The following is a 26,224-nucleotide window of genomic DNA, read 5'->3' on the forward strand; positions in this document are numbered from 1 at the left end:
GCTTTACCCTTCTGTTACCTCTTTTTAATCAAAATTGAATTCAGAACAGTAGTTAAGCAGGTCGACAAGGCTCCCGCGTACTTAACTACATTGAACTACCTTGAAACCGTTTCTGGCTAATAACAAGGCTTAGATTAATCAATTCTTCTCATGCTCTAAACCAGTGAAATGAGGTTCTCTAAGTATGAATAAAGTGTGGAAGAAATGAGTATGAAGAAATGAATGATATTTCATTAATTACTACTAAAGCTGGAAAAAACTAGATCTACAAAGCTGTAAAAGAAAGCAATAATCTAATCTAAGAAAACGGTAAAGACTTGGCCAAGGGAGAAGGGAAATCCCTACTCCCTTGGCCATTCCTGTGGAGAACTCCCTTACAGGGTTGGAGCTCTCGGAGACAGGAAGACGACTGGAATGCAGTAATTGCTAGAAGTACTCTAAAATGGAAGTAAAATCGATCTCTCTCCTCTTTTTTTTACATAAAGATATCTGGCCTTATTTATAGCAGGTTGAATGGGACGGTTGCAATCAGTTGCTGGCGGTTCCAACCGCTGGGCAGTTAGGTGGTTGCTAGTAGTTATTCTGTTGAAGCAGTTGCTGGCCGTAACTCCCAGGGCGCTTGCTTGATTGCATTGAATTGCAAGGGCTCAGATCTTCCTCGCTTGCCAGAGAGCTGGAGGGCATTAGCGCAGCTAGGCTCGCTTGTGCTAGCTGGAAATGAAATAGCTGTACCGCTGCAGTTGGAACACTTAGTTGAAATCTGGTGATAATCTACAGCGGTGGGTGTCTGGACTGTCGTTTGCAGGCGGGAGAGGTTGTCGCTTGCGGACGGTGAAAACTACCGCTTGCCTCTCATGCCTTAGTCTTTTCAGGAGATATTCTGGGCACTTGCAAGCGGAGGCAGTTGTCGCTTGCGGTGCATGCCTTAGCTTTTCTGGTACCAGACTACCACTTAAAAGGACAAGAATCGTTAATAATCTCAACAACGAAATCTGGATCATGCCAAGCGATATAGATCAATAATGTATGTCATTAATGGGTTATTATGATGGTTTTTATACAGAAATTCGAGTAATACATAATTTCGTCAAGCTAAGAATATGCTCATATTTGGAGTCATCACATAGCCAATAATATTCCATTTGGATCCGTCTTCAAATATCACTTTATCACATATGTCAACATAATTCTTTAAGAGATACTTTTGGTTCGTCATATGGCGTGAGCATTCACAGTCGAAATATCATAGATTCAAACTAGTGGTTTCTTGACTTGATAGAATGACATTGCACATGTTTGAATCAGTCTCGTATGATGTGCAATGTATGAATAGTGGATTTAAAATCCAATTCCCCAATCTATTCATCACATTTTTTTTCCCTAAAAACATTAAATCAAACACCTATTTTTCATTTTTTATATTATACTAAAAATCAATTTTATATTCAAAACATCACATCAACACCTATTTATATCACATCATACCACTATTCAAATTTAAAATTTTTACTATTCAAATCCCACCTCAAAATCCAAAATGCCAAAACAAACACACCCTAAATAGATTTCTTCTTTTTCCTCTGTATTATTAGCGTGTAATAATATTATTGGATGAAGAGGGAGTATAGAGGAAATTTGGAACACACAGGATTTGACGCCAGAAAACTCCGTCCCAGGGCCCACATGATCTTCACATTCCCTACATTTTGGGGACGTCTGTACGCTGCTGCATAGCCACATCGCCCCGCCCAGAGCACCGAACCGGCAATCTGCATAAACCCTAACAAATCATCGATGAATTCATGAGAATAGCCATACAATGATGCCTTGTTCCTTTTTATCAGCGTCGCCATCATCATCGTTTTTACTCCACACTCCCATCGCTTCTTTTTCACTGCGTCGTAACCCGAATCCGTTCGCTAATTATATCCATAGCCCCAAGGCAGTACTTAGCTCTCTGAATTTCAATGCCTCGGGAGCTCAGTTTTTGCTCAGTCGCCGTTTTGTTGGCAATCCTTTGAAGGTGTCGTTTAAATGCTTCTCCCGTGAGCCGTCCTCCACAGAACAAGAAGCACAGCAGCAGGTACAACCAACGGAAGCAGAGGACGAGCGGTATGAGTTTGAGAGACTGTTCTCGAATCTCAACCAAGCTACATTAAAGAGGGAGCCTGGTATGTACTCATAACGTATCTAATCAACACACACACACATATCTGTATACATGTCTACATATATGCGTATGTATTTTCTTTGTATAACATTGCTAAACTAGAACTTGGATTGAGTACAATTTGATGTATGTGCATGAGGGATTTTCCTAACTACCCAAGTCACTAATAGAAATTACTATCATGTTAAATATTTGTTCATTGTATGTGTGCTTTGTTGTGTTTCCTATTTGAAATTTATAAATGTTCTGATTGGAGAATAGGTTTTTGGATTCAATGTTTTCATTAGAAACTTTGCATTGAATGTGATGCCTTTTAGGACTCGATACAAAAATGGATTTGAAAACACTGGTAGTAAAATGATCTAAGCAATGACCTGTGGTAATGGTGTATACATATTAATATGATTCAACTTGATAAGTTACAATGGGATGTGAATTACTCCATCCATCCCTCAAAATTATGCTTCTATGGTTGGTCACAGAGACTAAAATACAATATTATTTTAATGTAAGATTATAACTACGAGGGGTATTTTGAGAAATTCATTAAGAAATGAGTTTAACTGTTAGAGCATGTATGATGTCATGACAGTGACAAATTTATTATTATGTGATAAAGTACGACTAATATTTAAGTGGATGGAAAAAGTTTCTATTTATGATATATGCATAAGTTTTGTGGACAGACTTAAATGAAAAGTAAGCACAACTGCATAAGTTTGATAGATGGAGGGAGTGTATAAGAAGCTTGTACTTCATTTGTTATACCCAAACAATGTATGTTGTATTAATGAGTGTCTTCTTTAATGTACCTTTTATCAGGAAGCCTAAGCAGTGCAATTTTCCTTGTTGCTGGTACCACAGTATGTTTGTCTTAACTTTCTACAAGCAAGCTATGTTTACTAGCAATAAAATTTTAATGTAGTTATGTAATACATTAAATTATAAAATTTTAATGTACTAGTCTTTAATTCCCCCTCATGCAGTAGTATGCAAACATATTCAATTGTTTTCCGGTGCTGCTATGTTTCTGAACAGATTGGGGCAGGAATACTTGCCATTCCTGCAGTGACACAAGAATCTGGTTTTATAGCATCAGCTTTAATCTGTATCTTATGTTGGATATTTATGGTAAGTGTAACAGTTAATGATGAATCAAATATTTTTATGGATACCATTCTTCATTGAAACTAGAAACTTGCAAGAAAAAGGAATCAGTAGAACCCAAACTATTGATTTAAATGATACTGGTGTTGCCATTGTTGGGCAAGGAACATGGTAGAGAAGAATTACAGAATAAAAATGGGTGTGCTGCTGCTGTGTAATTTTTTGTTGAACAGATTTTTTCATCCTTCCTCATGAATTAGGGTACATCCAGATATATCCACCAAAAGATTTTTCTAGATACATTTGAACTACACGGAAATACCCTTGAACTACATAGCATTATTTCAGTGGCTTATTGTTTGATAGTTGCTAGAGGATAGATTAATTATCATATTAATTATGTTGAGCATTATAAAAAAGTTTTTCAACAGCCATTGTTCGCTCCCAGAAATATAGCCATCCCTGCCCCCTCACGTCAATCCCACGAGCCTCTTATGGATCCTGAACACTGCAAATCAATCGAATAGAGTTTCTCACTTGTTTCCTTACTTCGCATTTGCTTCCAAAGCAAGATTTTCCCAACTTGATTGAAGAGGGTCACTTAACTCTGTTGTGGTGAAAATGAGTTTTGATGCTACTTTGTTATTATTATTATTTTTTATTTTTTTGCTGCTTCCTTTCTCCACAGATAGACCTTTTTCCTCTATAATTTGTTTTGTAATGATGGAACTATGATATGTTATGCTCTGTATGATGCAGGTTGTCACGGGACTGCTAATTGCAGAAGTAAATGTAAACACAATGTGTGAGCTTGGTTCTGGCGGTGTTTCATTGGTAATTGAAATTGACTTTTCGCATGAGGATTATTATTATTATTTATTTATCGGAATTTGCATGAGGATTATTGATTGTGCATGAGCATGTCTGAGAAGTATTTCATATTCACAGGAACATGCTTAATGTTAACATTAATTTCGAAGAGTCCTTGAGACTTGACTGGGAATTTGCATATCTTTTTGCCAAATTAACAATTGAAAGGTCTATAATATATCCATTAATCCATTCTACATCTGTTAAAATTTCAGGTGTCAATGGCAAAGAGAACCCTTGGAAATGCTGGAGTGCAGGTTGCCTGGTAGGATCTGTGTTATGACTTAGGGTTATCGAAGACAGAATTTATTCGAATAAAAAAAAATAGAGTACCACAGAGGAAAACCAATTCGCTCTGTAACCAAAATTAAAATAATGACTGCCTACCCTAACATGACCTAGATGTGCCCTATATATAGGCGGACATATAGACCAAGCCCAAGACTCATAATCAACAATTAAACGGTAAATAAATAATAAGAGAAATAATAAGGAATATAATAATAATTATCTTAAGTGATTGCGGTGCTTCTCCCTCTTCTAATACGGACCTTGACTTTACCCAACTTCATAACAATCTGAAATCATTTGTCATGAGTATCACTTGTTTTGAATTTCAAGATGCAATTTGTCCCCCTTGTTCTACGTTTCCAAAATTTTGTTTTCTTGATTGTCTTCATATGCAATTGGCCACATTACATAAATAGCTGCTGCCAGGTAAACAATATCATTGTATGAAGGATTTGGAGGCTAGAGGAAGTTTGGTTTGTTGAAGATAAATTTAAATTTTGTTCAACTTAAATTCAAAGGTAAATTATATAGCACCCCCTTGTGTTTAATAAAAAATACATAAAATACCTTGTGTTTATTTATTGCATGAAACTCTGATAGAACTAAGAATAATCAAATAAGAAAACCACGTTTGCCCAAACTAGCAGATGGCTTAAAATCCCAAAACTTGATTGAAATCATAATGAATGTCAAAAAACAACCCTAGCCTTATTTATACCCTAGGTAGAACACATGCCCAATAAAATAAGAAAACCCAAATATAATAAAAATCCAACTATTAATAATTAATAAAATACTAAGCTTGCGAAGGCAAGTTCAATCCCGTCCCCGCCTTCTGTAGATGAGTAAGGGCCTTGGCCCTTTTACATTCTCGGGTACTTGCTTTGACTCTCTATCGATTCCATCCTCCTCCGGAACAACCTTGTCCTCAAGGTTGAAATCCATAAATTGACTCTAAAAGTCAGCCTTGTCCATCCACGCGGCATCGTCGGCAGAATGTTCTATCTATTTCACCAAGAGTTGGTCATTGTGCGTAGTGGCCATGTCTCTTGAATGCCAGGCTAGTACCTCTTCAGGCTCGAGTGTTGGTTCCACAGGAAGTTCGAGGCTCTCCGGTAGTTCAGCCTTAACTGGATGGTCTCCTACCACGCAACACAGCTGCGACACTTGAAATACGGGGTGGATGCGACTACTGGCTAGCAGGGCAAGTCTATAGGCCGAAGGGCCAACCTGTGCTCCAACTAGGAAGGGCTCGTAAAACTTGGGCAATAGTTTATGGGACTTACTGCGAAATGCGGTAGATTGACGATGGGGGGTACCTTCAGGAATACCTTGTTGCCTACCTGGAACACCACCTCCCGACGATACTTGTTAGCCTATATTCTGCTTAGTTCTCTCTAAATTACCTTTCAGCTGAGCCATCATAACATCCCGGCTTTGGAGAACCTCGGCTACAGCCGCCACCTGGCATTCCCCAGGAAGGAACCTCCGGATGGAGGGTGGGGGTTGGCCGTACACCACCTCGAATGAAGTAAGGCGGGCTATTGTCTGGAATGCAGTATTGTACCAAAATTCAGCCCACAGGAGCCACCGTAACCATTGCTTTGGTTGCTCGCAAGTGAAACAACGTAAGTACGTCTCCAAGATGCGGTTTAGGACTTCCGTCTGGCCATTGGTTTCGGGATGGTACGCAAAGCTAAATTTCAGATGTGACCCGGACACTGCGAACAGTTCCTTCCAGAATGCACTGACAAATAATGGGTTGTGGTTCCTAGTGAATACCTTTGCCATAGCGTGAGCCATAGTAGGGACTTAAGTGCAATGAAGTGACCGTACTTGGACAAGCAATCTACCACAGCGAGGATTGAAGTGTACCCTTTGGACTTAGGGAGGCAAGTGATAAAGTCCATTGATATGTCCTCCTAAATTAAATCGGGAATAGGCAACGGTTGACGAAGTCCTATTGGGGATAATGTCTCGTACTTGGCCTTTTGGCAAGTGAGGCATTGGGCGACATAATTTTGCACCCTCCTGAATATTCCTTTCCAATAGACATTCGACGCTAACCTCCTATAAGTACGATAGGCGCCCGCATGCCCTCCTGAAGGCGTGTTGTGAAATTCGGCCAATAGAATGGAGATCCAGTGCGAATCAGAGGCTAGCACAAGGCGCCCTTTGAAGAATAACCGTCCCCCGACCAACTCGAAACCTGGCTTACTGGCAGGATCGTTGTTCAGGGCTTGCACGATGGCGCACACGAACTCATCACGTTGCTGCTATTCCCTTAACTCGGGCAGCCCGATCCATTCAGACATGCTAAGGGCTGCTAGAGAAGGCTCCCCGTCGTGCCGTGAAAGGGCGTTGGAGCTGTCCGACTTGTATTCGATCATAAAATCATACCCCAACAACTTTGCCACCCAAACTTGTTGCGATGGAGTGCCAATGCGCTTTGTCAGCAAATATTTCTGGTTGCGATGGTCTGTGCGCACAATGAATCGACGGCCTACCAGGTGGGGGCGTCAGTATCGCTAAGGCTAACTCCATTAACTCTTTCTCGTAAGCTGATCGAGAAAGGGTGCGGTTAGATAGGGACTTGCTGAAATATGCTATAGGGCGCCCCTCCTGCATAAGCACGGAACCAAATCCAATACCGAAGGCGTCGCACTCAACACAAACTCTTGATCAAACTAAGGCATGGCAAGGACCGGCGCCTCCGTCAACGTTGTCTTGAGGCGCTGGAAAGCCTCCTCGGCCATCGGGGCCCACCTAAACGGACCACTCGCCTTTTTTTTAAGAGCGATGTGAAAGGGTGGTCGATCAGGCTGTATTCCTTCACAAAGTGCTTGTAGTAGCCCGTCAAACTTAAGAACCCTTGAACCTCACGGACGGAGCGAGGGTGCGGCCAATCAAGTACGGCGCTAACCTTAGCAAGATCCATCGCCACTCCAGCCTGCGAAATGATGTGACCTAAATACTCGACCTGAAGGCATCCAAAAACGCATTTTTTTTCGGTTAGTGCGAAACCGATTATCTGATAGTATGCGCAAGACCAACCGAAGTTGATCACAATGGTCTTTCCAAGAACGGCTGTACACCAAAATATCATCGGAAAAAACCAGCACAAACCGGCGCAAATAGGGACGAAAAAAATCATTCATGACAGACTAAAAGGTTGTCGGGGCATTCTTCAACTCGAAAGGCATTACGAGGAACTCATAGTGTCCGTTGTGAGTTTGAACTGCCGTTTTGTGGATGTCAGAAGCGGCCATCCGAATCTGGTGGTAGACGGAGCGGAGGTCAATCTTGGAGAACACGACCGCTCTTGCCAACTCCTGGATTATCAGAATTGGGTACTTGTCCGGCACCGTGGCTATTGAACTCCCGGTAATCTGAGGATGTTTGTAGGCATCCTGATATCTCCTGGATTATCGGAATCGGGAGCTACCTACAAACACCCTTGGATTCGGTGGATACAGAACTATCTTATATCACCTTATGGAGTGTTGATGATAACGCGGCCAGAGAAACTGCAATCTCAGTTAACTGCACACTGTTTTCCACTAGTCGCGCATTGGTTTCATCCAACTTAGCTCTTATCTTTTCTTGGTCGGCTTCTATCCCATCAAGTCGTTCGCTCTGCGATCTCGTCATTCTTGCGGAAACGGGATCCGGCAGGTTGGACCAATTGATAGAACCAAGAATAATCAAACGAAAAAACCTCGTTTGTCCAAAATAGCCGACGGCTTAAAATCACAAAACTTGATTGAAATCGTAATAAATGTAAAAAAAACAACCCTAACCTTATTTATACCGTAGGTAGAACAGACCCAATAAAATGAAAAAACCCAAATATAAAAAAAGTCCAACTATTAATAATTAATAAAATACTAAAATCCTAAGCTTGCAAAGGCAAGCTTAATCCCGTCCCCGCCTTCTGTAGATGAGTAAGGGCCTTGGTCTTTTTTCATTCTCGGGTGTTTGCTCTGGCTCTCTATCAAACTCCCTTGTGTTGAATTAAAGTTTGTACCGTCTTCGTCCAAAACTGATATTTGAGTGTAAATACGAATCTAATTATGTAAGTTTTATACCAATAAAAGAGGTGAATATATTAAATAGTCTTTTTTTGAATAAAATAAAAATAATAAATAATTCATTAATTATTCATTTTATATTTTTTTAAGACATTATATTTACACTCAAATATCAACTTTGGACAAAAAGGGTGTTCTGTGACTTTAATTTAACACAAGGGGGTTTCACGCAATAAATAAAATATGGGATGTTTTGTGCATTTTTCCTAAAATATAAGAGAGTATTATATAATTTACTCTAAATTCAAACCTCTTCCATTATTGCCAAAAAGGTCACTACACGTGCTCCAAATGACTTACTAAATAACTGATGCACGTAGAACTTTTGTTTTTATTAGTTTTTAGTATAACATTCCCATAACACCATATTGAAACTTGCTAATGAGTATTCCATCCCTCAAATAGTTTGAGTTATGCAATCTGTTGGTGTTATTACTTTCTGTAAGGATTCGCTCAACTGGATTCTACATTTCATCGTTTATATGCATCTAACGATGATATTCTTTGTTGCAGTTGGTGTTACATTTTCATACACTATGCACTCCTAGTTGCTTATGTGGCTCGTTCTTCAGAAATTTTAACAAGCTTCTTCAGCATTCCATCGTATGAACCCAACTTTATATTGCTTTCCTAGTGTTTTATCAGATTCATTTACTAGTAGGACTTCATACTGTCAATAATTGGTCCTATTTGAGTTTTATCTTTTAACAGTCAGTCTATAGAGTAATTTTAGTGTCTTGCACTAAACTATATAATAATTTGGTGGTGCTACTGGAGATTTTAACTTTGAGACTTCTTGTCTCGAATTAGTTTGAGCTTTGCGACCTTAATCTTATTCTCTTCGCTTTATTTCTTGATTCCTATTCTGTCTACTAACTTTTCTGATGAATGTGGATTATTATGCGTAAAGGACTTGCGAAACGAGCCATTTAGAGAGAACCAAAATTTTCTGTGTTTAGAGAATCTACTTAAAAAAAAGGATCATGGTCGCTCAAAGAGAGTCTGCTCAAGTTAACACTGCATCCATGTCAAATAGATCAATTAGGAACCCATGTGTGACTATTTCTTTGAGCACATCCATCTGGTAGAGCAAAGATAGAACCTGCAAGCTCAACTGATTTAGGAGCAAACTGTAATTCTCGCCCAAACTACTCCCCAACAACATTCCACCTTAACCTATTGCTAACCCTCAAGCTGGCATAATTTGAATCTAAATGGGCAAAGGAGGAAACCTTCACCTGTTGAGATCCCTATAGATGGTCATTACAAAGCCTTGATAGTACCCTCATTATTAACGCCGCTTCAAATGTAGATCGATACTATGAATTGAAGCCCGCATTGGTTTCGCTAATCGGGAAGAACATTTATAGCGAACTTAAGTGAGAAAGCCCACATGATAATCTCATAAACATCTCCAAATCTGCTCCACCTTTATAGCAAATCTTCAGATACTGCTGTGATGATTTCTCTGTATAGGGAAGCTGTAAAATGGATGAACTTTATCACTCGCTCAACTACCTTTCAAGAAGTAGTTCAACAGTTTCTTGCAAAATTTCATGCTACAATTAAGACAGTCCAACAAAGAATGGAGATCATGTGGCTTAGATGTAAGCAATTATTGAGGAACTGCCCATAGAAATCCCAGATTATCTTGAAATTTACATTTTCTTATACGAGAATAAGCAAACAACTATGAGCTTCACTTGATGCTACAAATGAAAGCTCTATCATGAGCAGGGTAGCCAAAAGCTAGGGAGATCATAGAAACGATAGTAGCAAGTCGTAGCAACTGGCTAGAAGCTAATAGACCCATGCCATCCACAATAGGTATATATAAATTATTTTGTCATGAAAATTTTCTCATGATGCAAACAAAGTACCCATGGTTCGCTGACTTAAAGAACTACCTAGCTACGGGAAAGTTTCCATCAGAAGCAAGTTTTAAAGAGTGAAAGCGTCTAACAAGCCTTGCGAAGGATTATATTGGGAAGAACCTTTCCTATTCAATGGTTTAGATTGGATTATTTGACGATATGTTACAAAGTCAGAAATCCTATAGATTCTAGAAGAATGCCATGGTTCCCATGCAGGGGGCCATTTGCTAGTTTTTATTGGCCTACCCTACGACCTACACAAAGATTCTGAATCCTTTGCCAAATCATTCGACCTATATCAAAGATTAAAAACTATCTCAAAGAGAGATGTGATGGCCCATAGTGGAATTCTGATAATTGACATTTCTTGTGTATGGAGAATAGACTTTATGGGACTCCTTTTGAACCTTTTTAGTAAAATCTACATTTTAGTTGATGTGGATTACATGAGCAAGTAGGTCGAAGCCAATGCTTTGCCTACGAATGATCCAAATATATGATTAAGTATCTCAAGTACATCATATTTCCAAGGTTCCGAGTCCTCTGCACTCAAATTAGCGAGCAAGGCGCCCACTTCAAGAACATGCCCCTTAGGTTGTTCTCACTTAGTATGAAGTTTGCCAATTTTGATATTCCACCTACCCAATTTAAGCAAATTGTTAGTTTATTAGATTTAACTGAGTTCCGCTACATTGCTTATGAGAATGCAACATAACAAGATATTAACATGACAAGATGATAAGACATAAGATGATTTGCCAGCACCACCTAAGGGGTATTTCATTATAAGAAACATTTTGAAGGGAATAGGCAACTGGGTAAAACTAAGGAAGTTGAACACATTTGATTACATAAGTGACCAACCCATGTTTCCTTAGGATTACCTTCGCTTCGAATACAAAGAGAGACCAAAGGTATCCAACTGCCAACTAGGAGGTTGAGTCCCCAAGACTCATAAAGCATAGAGCTTAGGATTTCGAAATGCTGTACTTGGATTCTGATATCCAGGGACTTCGCAGTGATTTAGAGTTAGAAAATGGCCTAAAGGAAATGGATTAGAGAAGCTGATATTGAACCCCACTTACGACATAAACACTCAATTAGTTAGGGAATTCTACGTCAACTACCATATATCCAATCGATATTTTTCTCTGAGGAAAGTACGTGGATGCATTTGAGGATAATATAAATAAGGCCATGGGAACCAAATGGTTGATGCAAGAGAGACGAAGAAAAAGCTCAAAAGAATTGAGAACTATGAGCCAATGCAGCTGCGCAATCTATTCTTGGTGTTCGTTAAAACCTTGCAAAGCGACCAAATGAAGTTGCTATGGAAATCGATTAATGTTGAAGTCAGGAGTCTGATGAAATGGTCATTCTCGAGGATTATGCGTACCTCCCATCTAGCAAAGATCAAGGTTGTCTACTTATTCTGTTTGCCCAAATTCCTTCGCAACCAGAAGGATGTTAACGTTGGGGTGAGCAAATTTTGCTTGATATTAGGTCTATGATTGAAAACTTCCAAAATGCCCCCACCATGGAACTATGCAAGGATGTTGATGATATGGAACAAGTGCAAGTGCAAGCACCGGCAACAATGGCCCCCATAGCGCTGTGTGTCTATACACGGGGCGGAAAATGGCACTTTTCTCTATTCGTTGTATTACCGTAGTGTTAGTTATTTGTTAGTAAAATGGGCAATTATTTGGTGTTTTCAGTATTTGTTGTGCTTGAAAATTAGTCCTTAATCCTATCTATAATTAGATTTATGAGTTGATATAAATAAATAGTAATTAGGGTTAGGGGGTATTATCCAAATAATTAGATAGCTGGGTGTTGGGATATGAAGCCTGATTATATCCTAAAATCTAGGGATATGATTCGGATATTATATTTTAGATTTTAGAGATATGATTTGGATATTATTATCAAAAACTTAGGCTATAAATATCAATGTATTCTCACTTTATCATGTGCCTGCGTACTTTATAGTAAAATTCCTGGTTTGGCAGCGCCCCCAGACGTGGATCTTTGTGATCGAACTGGGTTACCAAATTCTTGTGTTCTTTTGTCTTTATTATCTCATCTTGATTTCCTGAAAATTTTCGTAACAAGTGGTGTCAGAGCCTAGTTCGTTGATAGGGTGGATTGAGAGGAATCGGGCGTTGGATCGTTGTGGGAATCCCTTGTGAATCGTTGTGGGAATCCCTTGTGACCTGCGGAGGTGTCTTGTGTCGAAAGTCTCCTGGCGGTGTTGGGTCGGTCCCGACTGGTAGGTCAGGCAGCGAGTCCCTTTGTGATAGGCGGTGCAAGGTTGGTAGGGAAGGATAAGGGTTTCGGCAAACGCAGCGGAATATCCGATGTGCTCTCATATCAAGTGAGCCTTATGTTTGTTTGTGGGAGTCAAGATGGGTGATCGTCATGTTGTCAAGGTATTCGATGGTATGAACTTCGGTTTCTGAAATATGCAGATAGAAGATTACATGAATGGTAAAGATCTAGATGCGGTATTGAAGGAGAAATCCGAAGACATGGATGAAGCCGAATACAAGAAGATCGACAGAAAGACGATGAGTGCGGTTCGACTAACCTTTTTGGAGAATGTCTCGACTGAATTTAGATTTGAGGCAAAAGGAAAGGGTGAAGATCAAGTCAAAGTTGAAGGCGAAAAATAAAGACAAAGAAGATGCAAGTCAGGTGGTACGTTGGGACTGCAAGGAGCACTTAAAACAACAGTGCAGGGCGCCGGAGAAGGATCAGGGTTCAGCAAACGCAACGGAGGAGATATCCGATGCGCTGATTTTGAGCGTCAGCAGTCCAATGAAGTCATGGATTTTGGTTTCAGGAGCGTCATTCCACTAATGCAGTGATTCAGGAATCATGGAATCCTATACCATAGGTAATTTTGCTGTTGTCTATCTTGCAGATGATGAGACACTGAAAATTGTAGGTAAAGGAATAATTCGAATCAGAACACCGAATGGTGGGGAGTGGAGATTGGATGAGGTATGTTGAAGTGGAAGATGAAATCAGTCTTCAAGTGGGAGATTGTTGGGATATGAAGCCTGATTATATCCTAAAATCTAGGGATATGATTCGGATATTATATTTTAGATTTTAGAGATATGATTTGGATATTATTATAAAAAACTTAGGCTATAAATATCAATGTATTCTCACTTTAACATGTGCCTGCGTACTTTATAGTAAAATTCCTGGTTTGGCAGCGCCCCCAGACGTAGTTCTTTGTGATCGAACTGGGTTACCAAATTCTTGTGTTCTTTTGTCTTTATTATCTCATCTTGATTTCCTGAAAATTTTCGTAACAATGGGCAAAGAAGATTAGTTTTTATTCTGAGTAATAAATTGGTTCTTATTTCTATTAAATTGTGTTCTTGTTACTACCAAATTGATCCAACCTGCTGGATCAGTCTAAGATGTTGATTATAAGGGATTAAAAAATTGTGGAAATAGAGAATACTTTGTGTGTGGTCTTTGAGGAGCAGCTGGACATTCGGAAGAAATTGGAAGGCTGAATGTGTCCTTTGCAACACAGCAAAAAGCGATGCAAAAGCATACTGCGGAAATCCTTTGGCATTATCATTAGATCCATCTTTGTCGGCATCAATTGGAAGGGCTGCGAATACGCTCCCACAACAAGAGGAAGTCAGAGATAATCAAGCACTTGTACGCCTTTTTTATGTCACTTTATTGAGTTTTGATGGCACCGATCCCGTTGGTTGGATTGCACGAGCAGAATAACAATTTGAATTTACATCGGGTGGCGGGTTTACAATGCGTGCAACTTTTTACAGTTAGTGAATCAGGTGCCGGGACTTGCCGATGATCATTTATTTCTTGAACGGCAACCAACGCCCTCTTCGTAATAAGTTGCGTGCCTTTGAACCAACCATTCGAGTGAGTCGAAGTGTGGAATTGGATTTGCAGGAATTGCAAAGAGCCTACTCCGGATCTCGAGTTGACCAGCCACCAAATGGCACTAACCAAAGGCTACCAGGAAAAAGAGAAGCCATTGTCTTAAAGGTTGGATCGAACCGAACCGCAAGCATAGGGCAATTTATAACAAAAACATTTCCGTATCACAACAGAAGTATAATGAACGATAAGCTAAGGGTCTTTGTTTCCGTTGTAATCTTCCTGCTTTACATGAATGTCCTCAGAAGCACTTTGAAAGTTTTTGTTAATGGAAGAGGGAGATTCGTGGGATAAAGAATTACTGGAAATGAAGGAGGATGTAGCCATGGATCCTGGGGAGGGGCTGCGGCTAAAGATGAATCAAACTTGGGAGATTTACCTTTATGCTCGATGACAAGCTTTGCAAGACCTCGTACTATAAGAATTATAGGAATTTTGCACGGTAAAAGGTGTGATTGTGTTGATCGACAGCGGAGCAAGCCATAATTTCATCTCACGTTCTATCGTAATATGGATTAGTGAGTAGTGACAGAGCCTACAGGCAAGTTTGAAGTCACACGAGGGGACGGGTGACATTTGGAATGCCGAGAAGTACGTCTAAACTTACAGATTGCCTTGGAAGGATGCATGGTCCAAGCTGATTGCTACATTTTTCCCTTCGGGGGAGTGGATGTTATCTTGGGAGTTTCATGGGTGGAGACATTAGGGAATGTGCAGGTAAATTGGTATATGTTGTCAATATCTTTCAAAGTAGATGGGGGTGCCGACCCCTTTACAAAGGGGACCCAATGCTTAACCCTTCCCTGATAGCCATCTGATTCATGCTCCATACTACCCCGGCAGAATTGTGTGCCATTGTAGTGGACTTGAAATGTGTGATGCTACGAAGAGGGTGCAACAACCTTTTAGATTGATGTAGCCTCAAAACCTTGCTAAAGACATACACAAAAGTGTTCGGTGAGCCCAGTTAACTCCCTCCAACTAGATCAGTGGACCACCGTATCATCCTACAGGATGGAGCAAAGCAGGTTTTTGTTCGTCCCTACGGTTACAGGCATGTGCAGAAGACCAAATCGAAAGAATAATGAAAGATATGTTGTGCATAGACCGATCCTGTCCGATCCATGTCATTCAAGAGATGTTAGATGAGCTTGCGGGTGCAGTGATTTTTTCAAAGATTGATCTACGTTCTGGCTATTACCAAATTCGAGTTGCACTATCCAATATACTAAAGACAACATTTCAGACGCACAAAAGCTATTACGAATTTCTAGTCATGCAATTTAGCCTCATTATGCTCTTGTGACATTTCAGGCTACCATGAATAATCTATTTCGGCCACTCTTATGGAAGTTTGTCTTGGTTTTCTTTGACGATATACTTTTATATACTTACCCTATTTGAATTGGCATTTGACTATCAAATGAAATAATATATCGGACCTGTGGGAAAATAGAGTAGAGAAGTAGAGGAAAACATTATTTCATTCCATTATAAAAGAGAAGGGAAGAACATATATACGGAGGTATTTAGAAATCTATGCTAACAAACTAAATCATAGATATGATATGATATGATGGATATGGATATCGATATAGATATGAATCTATCAAATCTAACACTCCCCTTAAGCTGGAGCGTACAAGTCGAACGATCCAAGCTTGTTGCAGATGGACTCGGGTCTAGAACCTCTAAGAGCTTTTGTAAATATGTCGTTGCAAGTTGATCATTTGAGGACACATTTCGTATTTATAGATCCAGATAACACTCTCTCTGATAAAGTGACAATCTATTTCGATATGTTTTGTTCGTTTATGAAATACTGGATTTGATGCAATGTGCTACTTGGTTATCACAACATAACATCATCTTCGTCACATCACATAACTTAGTTCACAAAGTAATTGTTAAATACAGAGAAGCTCACATGTAGCTAAAGCCATAGCACGATATTTAGCCTCAGCACTAGAGCGCGCAACCACATCTTATTTCTTACTTCTTCAAGATATCAAATTTTCTCCAATAAACACGCAATAACCAGAGGTAGAACGCCTATCGATTTGAGACCCCGCCCAATTAGCATATGAATATCCAACGATTTCAGAATGGCCATGATTTATATAAAGTAATCCTTTTCCGGGAGACCTAATATACCACAAAATACGCATAAATGTCTTCCAATGAGAGTCACATGGAGATTGCATGAATTGGCTCACTACATTTATTGCAAATGATATATCTGGTCGGGTGATAGTGAGATAATTAAGCTTTCCAACGAGCCTTTTATGTCGTCCAACATCAATATCAATCAATGGCTACCCATGTCCTGGAAGCAATTTTGTATTTGGATCGATGGGAGAATCCACAACCTTACATTCAATTCATTCATACCTGTTTCTTCCAACATATCAAGAACATACTTTCTCTGAGATAAAGATAACACCATTTTTTGATTGGGCAATCTCAATTCCTAAGAATTACTGTAGTGGTCCTAAGTGTTTGGTATGGAAATGGTATTTGTAATACCATCCATATCACTTCCAGTGATGACAATATCATCAGCATAGACAATTAAGTAAATGCATCCATCGCCCTTCTAAATCATGCTTGAAAAATACGGTATGATTCGAAAAATATTATGTCATACCAAATTCTTTAATAGCAAGCCTAAAACGTCCAAACCACGTCCGTAGAGTGAATGACGAAAGCGACATACAAGACCAGACTCCCTCTGAGCAACAAAACTAGGAGGTTGCTTCATATATATTTTTTCTTGAAGCTCACTATGCAAAAAGACATTTTTAATGTCAAGCTGATGAATAAGTCAACTACGCACTGCTCCCATCGAAAGAAAAAGACGAATAGAAGACATTTTGGCAACGGGAGAGAAGGTATTTGTATAGCCCCCTTCGTACACTTAAGTAAAGCCCTTTGCAACAAGTCGAGCTTCAAGTCAATCAATGCGACCATCAGGTCCAACTTTGACTACATAAACCCATTAGCAAGCTACAAGTGTTCTTCTTGGCCGTAACGGAACCAACACTAAGTATTGTTAGCATGCAAAGCAGACATTTCCTGCATCATAGCCTGACACCACCCTGAATGATCCAAGCCTCAAGCCAAGAGCGAGGAACAATGATCCAGTCACAACACTGCACATAGAAGGAGATAAGCGGTGATTAACTAAGAAAATTATAAATAGGATTCGGATTACGAGTGGACCGAGTACCGCGACGTAGGACGACAGGTGACTGAGGAGTTGCAATCGGGAAAGACGATGGAACCGTAATCAATAGGCGCAGGTGATGGTGAAGTAGGTATGTTTTGACGCTGCCATGTATGACGACTATAGACCTGAAGTGGAGGCTTGGTAATGGAGACAACAGGAAGAGGAGTCACACGTATTGAGGATGAAGATGATGTTACTGTCAAGTATGGTGATGACTTAAGGAACGTGACATCTGCACTAAGGTAATATCGACGAGTGAGAAGAGAATAACATTTGTATCTTTTTTGAACTCGAGAGTACCTAAGGAAAACACATTTGATGAATCGAGGACGTACTTTTGTCCAAACTAGGAGAATGGCCATGAACAAAGCACGTACAACCAAATACACAGAGAGGTAAAGGGTATGCTGACACATTAGGCTGAACACATATGATGGGAATCTTATGATCTAGTGCAGTAGATGGAAGACGATTAATACAAAAGCATGCCATAAGGATAACATCAACCCAAAACTCAAACGGGACATTATAATGTAAAAGAAGGGTACGAGCTATTTCTACTAAATGACGATTCTTGCGCTCAGCCACCCTATTTTGTTGTGGGGTGGAAAGGCAAGACGACTGATGAATAATCCCCTGAGAAGTGAAAGATATTCTCTACCATAACTTCTTAAGACCTTAATAGATGTGTGGTATTGTGTACGAATTTCAGCACAAAAGTTTTTGAATATAGTAAGTAAGTCAGACCTATTTTTCAATAGGTAAACCCTAGTACACCGACTGAAATCATCAATAAAAGTAACAAAATATTGAAAACCTAGACTTGACTTAAAACAACAAGGACCCAAAATATCTAAGTCAACTAATGCAAAAGATTCAGATGTTCTATTATTGACGCGCTTTGGAGAAGTAGTACGAGACTGTTTTCCAAACTTGCATGATTCACATGGTAACGTAGACAGTGATGTAAAATTAGGAAGAATACGTTTTAATTTTGATAAATTGGGATAATCTAATTATTGATGGAACAATTCAGGAGACTAAACAGAGGCAGTTGCGAAAGTAGAAGATAGCCAAGAAGACTTATTTAGGTAATATAGCCCATGAGACTCATGTCCGGTACCAATCGTCCGTCCTGTGCTACGATCTTGAATAACAAAGGAACTACCGGTCAATAAAATAGAACAATCTAAATCTTTAGTAAGTCGACTAACATATATGAGGTTAAATGGACTCTGTGGTATATAAAGGACAGACTCAAGAGATAAATTAGTGACCGACAAACCCTACCAATAGCTTCAGGATATGCTTTATCACCATTAGCCAGAGTGACATGTGTTAGAGAATTTGACTGATGAAAAGTAGAAAACAAATACGGATTACCAAAAATATGATCGGTTGCACCGGAATCTAGTACCCATGAGCCTAGTGTAGATTGAGAAATACCGATAAATGGGTTTTGTAAGAGGGTTAGCAACCATGGTTTTTGTAGATACATAATCTAACTTGATATCACCATCTCTATTGCATCTCACAATCCGTATTTGATCCCAACATGTTTGGTCTTTCCATGATATTTGGGATCTTTTGTGTAAGCCAATGAAGCCATACTATCACTAAGAATAGTTATGGGTTTCACGTTTCTTTCGAGCAACCCAAGGTGTTCAAGAAAATTTCTAAGCCACAGAGCTTCTTGAATAGCTGTAGACCCGGCCACAAATTCTGCCTCCATAGTCAATAGTGCTATGCAAGTTTGCTTCTTACTTCATCAGGTGATTGCTCCATTATTCATCAGTAGTAACAAATATCCTGATGTGGACTTGTGATCTTTTTTACCACCACCCCAATCAGCATCATCAGTGTATCCAAGGGGCTGAATGTTGTTACCTTCGTAACATAGCCACTAGTCTTTTGTACCTCGAAGTTATCATAAGACTCTTTTGACACACTTTCAATGTTCAATTCCAGGGTTTGATGAAGATCTTGCCAATAGTCCAACGGCATAGCTTATTTTTGGCCTTGTGCATAACATGGCGTACATTAGGCTACCAATAACACTCAAGTATGGAGTCTTTTCCATTCCTTCCTTCTCTTGAGGACTTTTTGGAGACATTGATGAACTCAATTTGCAATTGTGTGCTAAAGGGGTATTCATGGGTTTGGAGTTCATGTTGAACCTTTCAAGTACCTTATCGATATATGGTTCTTGGTTTAAACATAGAACCTTCTTTTTTCTATCTCTCCGGATCTTAATCCCAAGGTTATAAGTAGCTTATCCCAAATCCTTCATTTCGAAGTTGAGGACAAACATTCATTAATGGTTGTCAAACAACTCATGTTATCACTAGCAAGCAATATATCATCAACATGTAATGACATAAGTACAAAACCTTTTTCTTCTTTAAGGATATAAACATAGTGTTCTTCATGCATCATTTGGAAGCCTCACCTTACAATTGTACGATGAAACTTCAGTACCATTGCCTTGAAGCTTTCTTTAGCCCATAAATGGACCTTTTTAGCTTATATACCATGTGTTCTTTTCTTTTTTCGACAAAACCCTCAGGTTGAGCCATATAGATTTATTCACTTATCTCACAATTGAGAAAAGTTGTGTTTACATCCATTTGATGTAAATCCAAATTAAGGCTTGCAACTAATGTTAAGATTAACCTTTTTAGCTTACATACCATGTACCGGGCTAGAGAAGGGATTGGAACTCGGTCGAATGACCCCAGCTGTAAGCATATCGTTAACCAGTTTCTCTGTTTCATCTTTCTAGAGATGGCCGTAACGGTACGGTACAAATACCGGATGTGAGCCTGGGATAAGCTCAATTCTGTGGTCAGTGGAGCGCTGTGGCGGTAAACCGGACGGTTCCACAAAAACCTCGGAATACTCTTCTAACATCACTTTCACTCGCTCCTGCTCCGTCTCCGAAAACCACACCACATCGACATCAACTACTACTGCCCAAAGCTTCACATTGCTGGTGCGAACCAAAGTGCGCAGCTCAACGGAACTACGACTAAGGGTGGGGTCACCCCGTAAAACGACTCGTTGATCCCCTTGGAGGAACGACATAGACATTCGTTCCCAATTAACACTTACATCTCCAAGAGTCACCAACCACGCCACTCCCAGTATAACATCGACACCACCCAATGTGAACACAAAGTAATCTGCAGTTAGCTCGCACCCCGCCAAAGTCATCGACACCCCACGACATAAATCCGCCGACTTTTGCCGGTGTCCGTCACCCAACTGCACCCCAAATTTAACTGATTCATCCGGCTTAAGCTGCAATAATGGAACCAACGATGAAGATATGAAATTATGACTAGCACCACTATCAATTAACACGGTTACCACACATCCGTGGACTATCCCGTGCATGCGCATAGTGCCTGGATTCGAAAATTCAGCCATGGAAAAGACAGGTAAGGCACCCTATCTCCTCCGCGAGCTCCTCTTACCCGATAGGTTCGTAATATTCATGATTCTGCAAATCCACTTTGTCATCCGGCTCCACAAATAAAACCCGCAACTCCCTAAGTGGACAAACTCTTGCATGACCCGACGTGTACGTCTTGCGGCACTTGAAACACAAACCCTTTGCTCTTAAGTCTGCCATCTCGTTCGATGTTACGCGGGTAAATCGTGAACGCGCAGTCGATCGTTCAGAGGCTGCCGGGGTGGCTGTTGCCGATTTTTCCGACGGTCGAGACAGATGACTAGCAGAATTACCCCCAAATGGTCCAGGTACTGTGCTGGTTTTTCCGGCGCTAAGCGGACTCGAGTAAATTAAAGGGCCGTTGCCCGGAATTATTCAAACCTCTGAACTGCCTATCACCTCCTGGTCAATTCAGATTTTCCTCAATATCTCGTGAAATTCCATCACGGTCTCCAAGTCTGCTGGTCGGAGCAGACGTAGAAAGTTGCTGATAGCAGTTTTCAATCCGGACATAAAATAGCGAGATAATGGGCATCTGACAGCCCCGGAACCTGTCCGGCGAGCTGTATGAACACATTCACATAATCCTCAACTGTCCCTGTCTGACGAACTCTCGCTAACCTTTCGAACGAGCTTCCCTTGAATTGGGAGTCAAACCTCGCTATTAAGGCTTGCGAGAATTTGTTCCAAGTCACGTTGGGCTTCCGGGCGCGCAGCCAGGTGACCCAATGCAGCGCAGCACCATCCATAGCCACCACAGCGGCCGAGATCTTAGACTCCTCAAACGTCCCATGCTACTCAAACTGCTGATTGGCGCGGGCCAACCAGGCGATCGGGTCCACGCCGTCGAACGTGGGTAACTGTACCGGTGCAGGGGGAACGTCCAACACCACAACAGCGGGTAGGGCAGGTTCTGCCCGGGCAGCCGGCGGCACAGGAAAAGCTGAGGGCAGGGCGGGTTGTGATGCGGACCCCTCCTGCGAGTCAGCGGCCTGATCCGGCGCACCACCAGGGCCCAAAATCGCGCGGGACAGCGCGGCCAGGGTGGTCGACATCTCCTGCAATTGGGTGGTATTCTCCACCAACCCCGATGTAAATTCCGACATCTGTTCGTTATTTTCAATGATCCTGCGAAGCATATTAGCCTGATCAGATTCCAGTTTCTCCAATCTCTCAGCGGCGGAACGAGTAGTCGAGATTACGACGGGTCGGAATCCGGCAGGTCGGACCAATTGTTAGAAACAATTATAATGAACAACAACAATCAAACGCAGCAGACGTATGCTAAGCCACCGGGCTCCTAATTTACTTAATGATGTGATGATAAACAATAACCCTAATCTTAACAATATAAATGCTAGACTAACTACCAAAAATAGAAATTAACAAAACACTATAGTCCACTTAATTAAACATAACAATTAAATCAACCGGCCCACGAAAGTGGACTCAAGCCCGACTTTGCCGACGACAGATCAACAGGGGTCGTGGCTCAGTAGCAGCCTCGACCACGGGCTGGTCCCCCTCATCCTGCTCGCTATCATTCGCTCTTGTTTTTTATAGGTAGAATCATATTGCATGAAGTGGGATTTGTTCCTATTTATTGGTACAAGATACTTTAAACCTAAGCATACTTCATTGTGAAGTCATTTCCATGCATCGCGACACATCGTCGCTGATGTGTATTGCTCATAGCACAACACTTGGCTTGCATGTGATTTGACACGTCATGCTTGATGTGTCATGTTCACAATGTGACACTTGTTCCACATGTCACATTGTATTTGATATGTCTTTCTAGAATTGCGCCACCTCATGCTTAAAACACATCCTGCTTAAAGGTTTCTTCACAAAGAAGAGACACGTCGTACTTAAGGCCACCTTGTGCTTAGGAACACATCATGCCTAACAACACCTCGTGCTTATTTAATATCTATTATTTGATCTTTATAAGCAGACTACAACATCGACAACACTTATTTAATATCTAACACAATCAATAGCCAAGTTTCATCATTTCTATTAATATATCATACTTCTCACAGTTTGTGTATCATATCAGCCTAGAGTGACTAAATAGATATATTTTCAAGCTAGACTAGTTAAAGCAATCTTTTTCGCCTTTTGTCCATTTATTTCTCTACACATGGACGACATCAAGCGTAAGTTCATGTAGGTGTTGATGGGGACCATTATGATTGCAGATGGGAAACTGGTACTCTGTTTTCACTGCTCTTTGGAGGTCTTTGTTACTTTGGAAGGTAACTATATCTTCCTCCGCATTTTCTTTTAATCAGAACTTTCATTACATTGACATGATATCTACATTGTATGCCTTCAATCCCAAGCTCAAGAACATGTAATATGTACTATAACTTAGTTTGATCTTATAATCATGAGATATATGTTGATTAAATCGTAGGCTGTAAACAATGATAGAACCGCCATAAACAAACATTGTACTTTGGAGTTTTACTGTTAAATTGACCTTTCTTTTTTGTCAATTATTTCTCTTCTTCTCTAGACATTTTATGCAGCATTGAGGGGTTCTATTTCTTCGCAGTCAACGTGTTATTGGAGCAGTAAACGGCGTCCTAGTATTTGGCATCATAACATCTTTTGCAGCTCTTGTGGTAATTCCCCATCTTTTAGACCAAGATGAATTAAATTTTTCACTTTGTTTTCCATTATGATAAGATATCCATTTCCGAAAAGAAACTGTCCATTGGATGGAAATATAATGCAATTTTATTAACTTTTGGATTTGTATTTCGAATTAACATTTGATGCATACATTCTTAGTTGGTCGCTAGTGGTGACATACACTTGGATGCTCTTCTAAAAGCTAACTTAGCAGCTGCACCCCACAGTATACCTATCATAGCCCTTTCCTTTGTCTATCAGGTGGCAAAACTATTACACCAATTTATGAATACTCTATATTATGTACCTGTGTTCTTATTACACTCTGTTGCTGCAGAATGTTGTGCCGGTGCTCTGTACAAATCTAGAAGGCGATTTGTCGAAAGTAAGGTGATAGTTCTTTGTCATCATGTTGCACAATGGATAGACTTTCATTGCTGAAATCCGGATAGAGGCTTGTCGGCTTTCTGGTGCATATTTTGGACATCAGAAACTCTCAGATCCTTCTTTTGATTGATCTGAACACTTCCCTAGGCTGTCTGTTTTCTTTTATTGTTAACTCCGTTGATCTGCAGGACTGCCATTGTTCTCGGCACAGCTATTCCACTTGCCTTATTTCTTGTCTGGAACGCTGTCATTCTTGGCTTCATTACGACTCCTGACATGGGCTCAGGACCATTTGTGGATCCTCTGCAACAATTGCGAGAAGCAAGTGGAGTTGTTGGGGTCAGCATGATGATCAACCTTTGCAATGATTTCTGTTATTATTCGAAGAGTATAATATATACCTTTTATACCTCTTGTTCTGCAGCCAATAGTCGATGTCTTCTCAGTTCTTGCAATTGCCACATCATACATTGGATTTGTTCTGGGTCTCGCTGATTTCCTTGCTGACTGTAAGTCTATACATTTGTTTCTCAGTGTAAGACATGCCGCATGATGTTTCCCTGAAAATATCATCTGCAGTTTTCAAGCTTCCATCCGGGCAGAACAGGCCTCTGCCGTATTTGCTCACTCTATTTCCACCATTGATATTATCTTTACTGGATCCTGAGATTTTCTTTAAAGCATTGGATTTCGCCGGGACCTATGGAGGTAGCAATATAAATCTGTACAAAGTTATCATGTGTCAAGAATGTTGAAGATCATTTACATATTGACTAATTGTACAACTGTATCTGTTCATACCAGATCCGGTGATTTCTGCCTACAACTCACCAATTTTTCTGCTTTTCTTGTGGATTTGTAGTGTTGGTGCTGTTTGGAGTTGTTCCGGGTGCAATGGCATGGTCGGACCGGTACTCAGAATCATCTGATTCTCCGAAAATCCCCGCACTAGTGCCCGGAGGGAAATTCGCCCTCGCCCTTGTAATGGGAGGCGCAGGTCTAGTCATTCTTACCCAATTGCTTGAAAATTACATACATGCATGACTCCACAGCTTATTGCGATCTCAAACTTTTAGAGATTCAAAACCGTTAATGTCGTCGATGCTCCTAAGAACTTATTGTTTGACGAGGCAAGGCAACGGCAAAACAGCAGCAAATGCCAAATGACAGGCGACATGACTCCATGGCATCCAAAATTGAGTAGAATTGCGTTGTAGCGGTAAGTAAACAAATGGCTGCGATTTGCAGGAGTAAATTGCCGATTACCCGGTAGTAGTAGCAGTAGCAGTAGCAGAGATATGAGATGAGATTCCACTTCCACTGTCAACAGGATTCATGCCTTGGGGCCAGTCTTCAATACCTGATATATCATAATACCTCTATATATACACCAATAACGTTTATTGAATTGAGATTTTAATGGATTTTATAAAGTTTAAGTATTTATGTAAATTTAGAAACTCTACAAAATTTGGTGGATTTTAGTAATTATTTTGAAGGATTTTTACTGATTTAATTGAATTCAATTTTGTAGGATTGTAAAATATATTTTTTTATAAATGTATATTAATTATAGAAATTTATATCAAACACATCATTTATAAATATAATATATTTATAATTAAATTATTATATTTTTATAAAATAAAATTTAATATTAATAAATAATATATAATTATTAATAATGTAGAAGTTTGGTAATATTTGTAATACTACTATAACATATCAAATTAGTTTTATATTTCTTTATTAGTTATTATTATTATTATTTATATAACTTTTTTACATACAAAAATTAAATACGTATATAAATAAAATAAAAAAATATAATTTATGAATTTTGAAAAAATATTAAAATAAATAAATAAATAAATATAAATTAAAGGTTCAACAAAATATATATATTTAAATATCTATTTCACCTTCATTAGAATAATAATACAGTGTATTCGATAATTGAAAAATGAGAATTAAACCGGAATGACAATATATTATATTTGATAATTGAAAAGAAAATAAGACAGTAATACATATTTATTATGATAATAATATTTTTTAAATTATATTTATAATATAAAAATATGTATTTAAAAAAATCATAATAATTTGCTAATATATTATAGTTTTAAATTATTATTTTTATTAAAAATTATAATAATATTAATAAATATT

At 39.5% G+C, this 26,224-nt stretch overlaps 1 protein-coding gene across 3 annotated transcripts; it reads left to right on the top strand.

Annotated features, from left to right (window-relative positions):
- Positions 1-1,674: 1,674 nt before the first annotated feature.
- On the top strand, positions 1,675-25,568 carry LOC127253650 (uncharacterized). 3 transcript variants are annotated; one of them, XM_051278330.1, is made up of 15 exons: positions 1,675-2,171; positions 2,993-3,033; positions 3,209-3,301; positions 4,037-4,111; positions 4,363-4,412; positions 9,043-9,132; positions 23,227-23,283; positions 23,586-23,655; positions 23,825-23,926; positions 24,003-24,055; positions 24,241-24,391; positions 24,477-24,561; positions 24,632-24,760; positions 24,915-25,049; positions 25,129-25,568. In XM_051278330.1, the coding sequence occupies exons 1-15, from the start codon at positions 1,820-1,822 to the stop codon at positions 25,143-25,145; spliced, it is 1,500 nt and encodes a 499-aa protein (XP_051134287.1). In that variant the 5' UTR covers positions 1,675-1,819; the 3' UTR covers positions 25,146-25,568. The 3 variants fall into 3 exon arrangements, with proteins under 3 accessions (XP_051134287.1, XP_051134288.1, XP_051134286.1); XM_051278329.1 differs by having other exon boundaries at positions 1,677-2,171; positions 24,915-25,568; XM_051278331.1 differs by lacking the exon at positions 3,209-3,301 and having other exon boundaries at positions 24,915-25,568.
- Positions 25,569-26,224: the final 656 nt, after the last annotated feature.

This window comes from Andrographis paniculata, unplaced genomic scaffold (genome assembly GCF_009805555.1).
Source record: "Andrographis paniculata isolate CXL003 unplaced genomic scaffold, ASM980555v1 Contig51END, whole genome shotgun sequence".
In the NCBI taxonomy this organism is placed as follows: Eukaryota; Viridiplantae; Streptophyta; class Magnoliopsida; order Lamiales; family Acanthaceae; genus Andrographis; species Andrographis paniculata.

Excerpts from the sequence above, each read along its gene's own strand:
- LOC127253650 (XM_051278329.1), top strand. The coding sequence starts at position 1,820 with ATGATGCCTTGTTCCTTTTTATCAGCGTCGCCATCATCATCGTTTTTA. Across the intron at positions 2,172-2,992 it reads TACATTAAAGAGGGAGCCTG|GAAGCCTAAGCAGTGCAATT; the intron begins GTATGTACTCAT and ends ACCTTTTATCAG. Across the intron at positions 23,927-24,002 it reads CCCTTTCCTTTGTCTATCAG|AATGTTGTGCCGGTGCTCTG; the intron begins GTGGCAAAACTA and ends CTGTTGCTGCAG.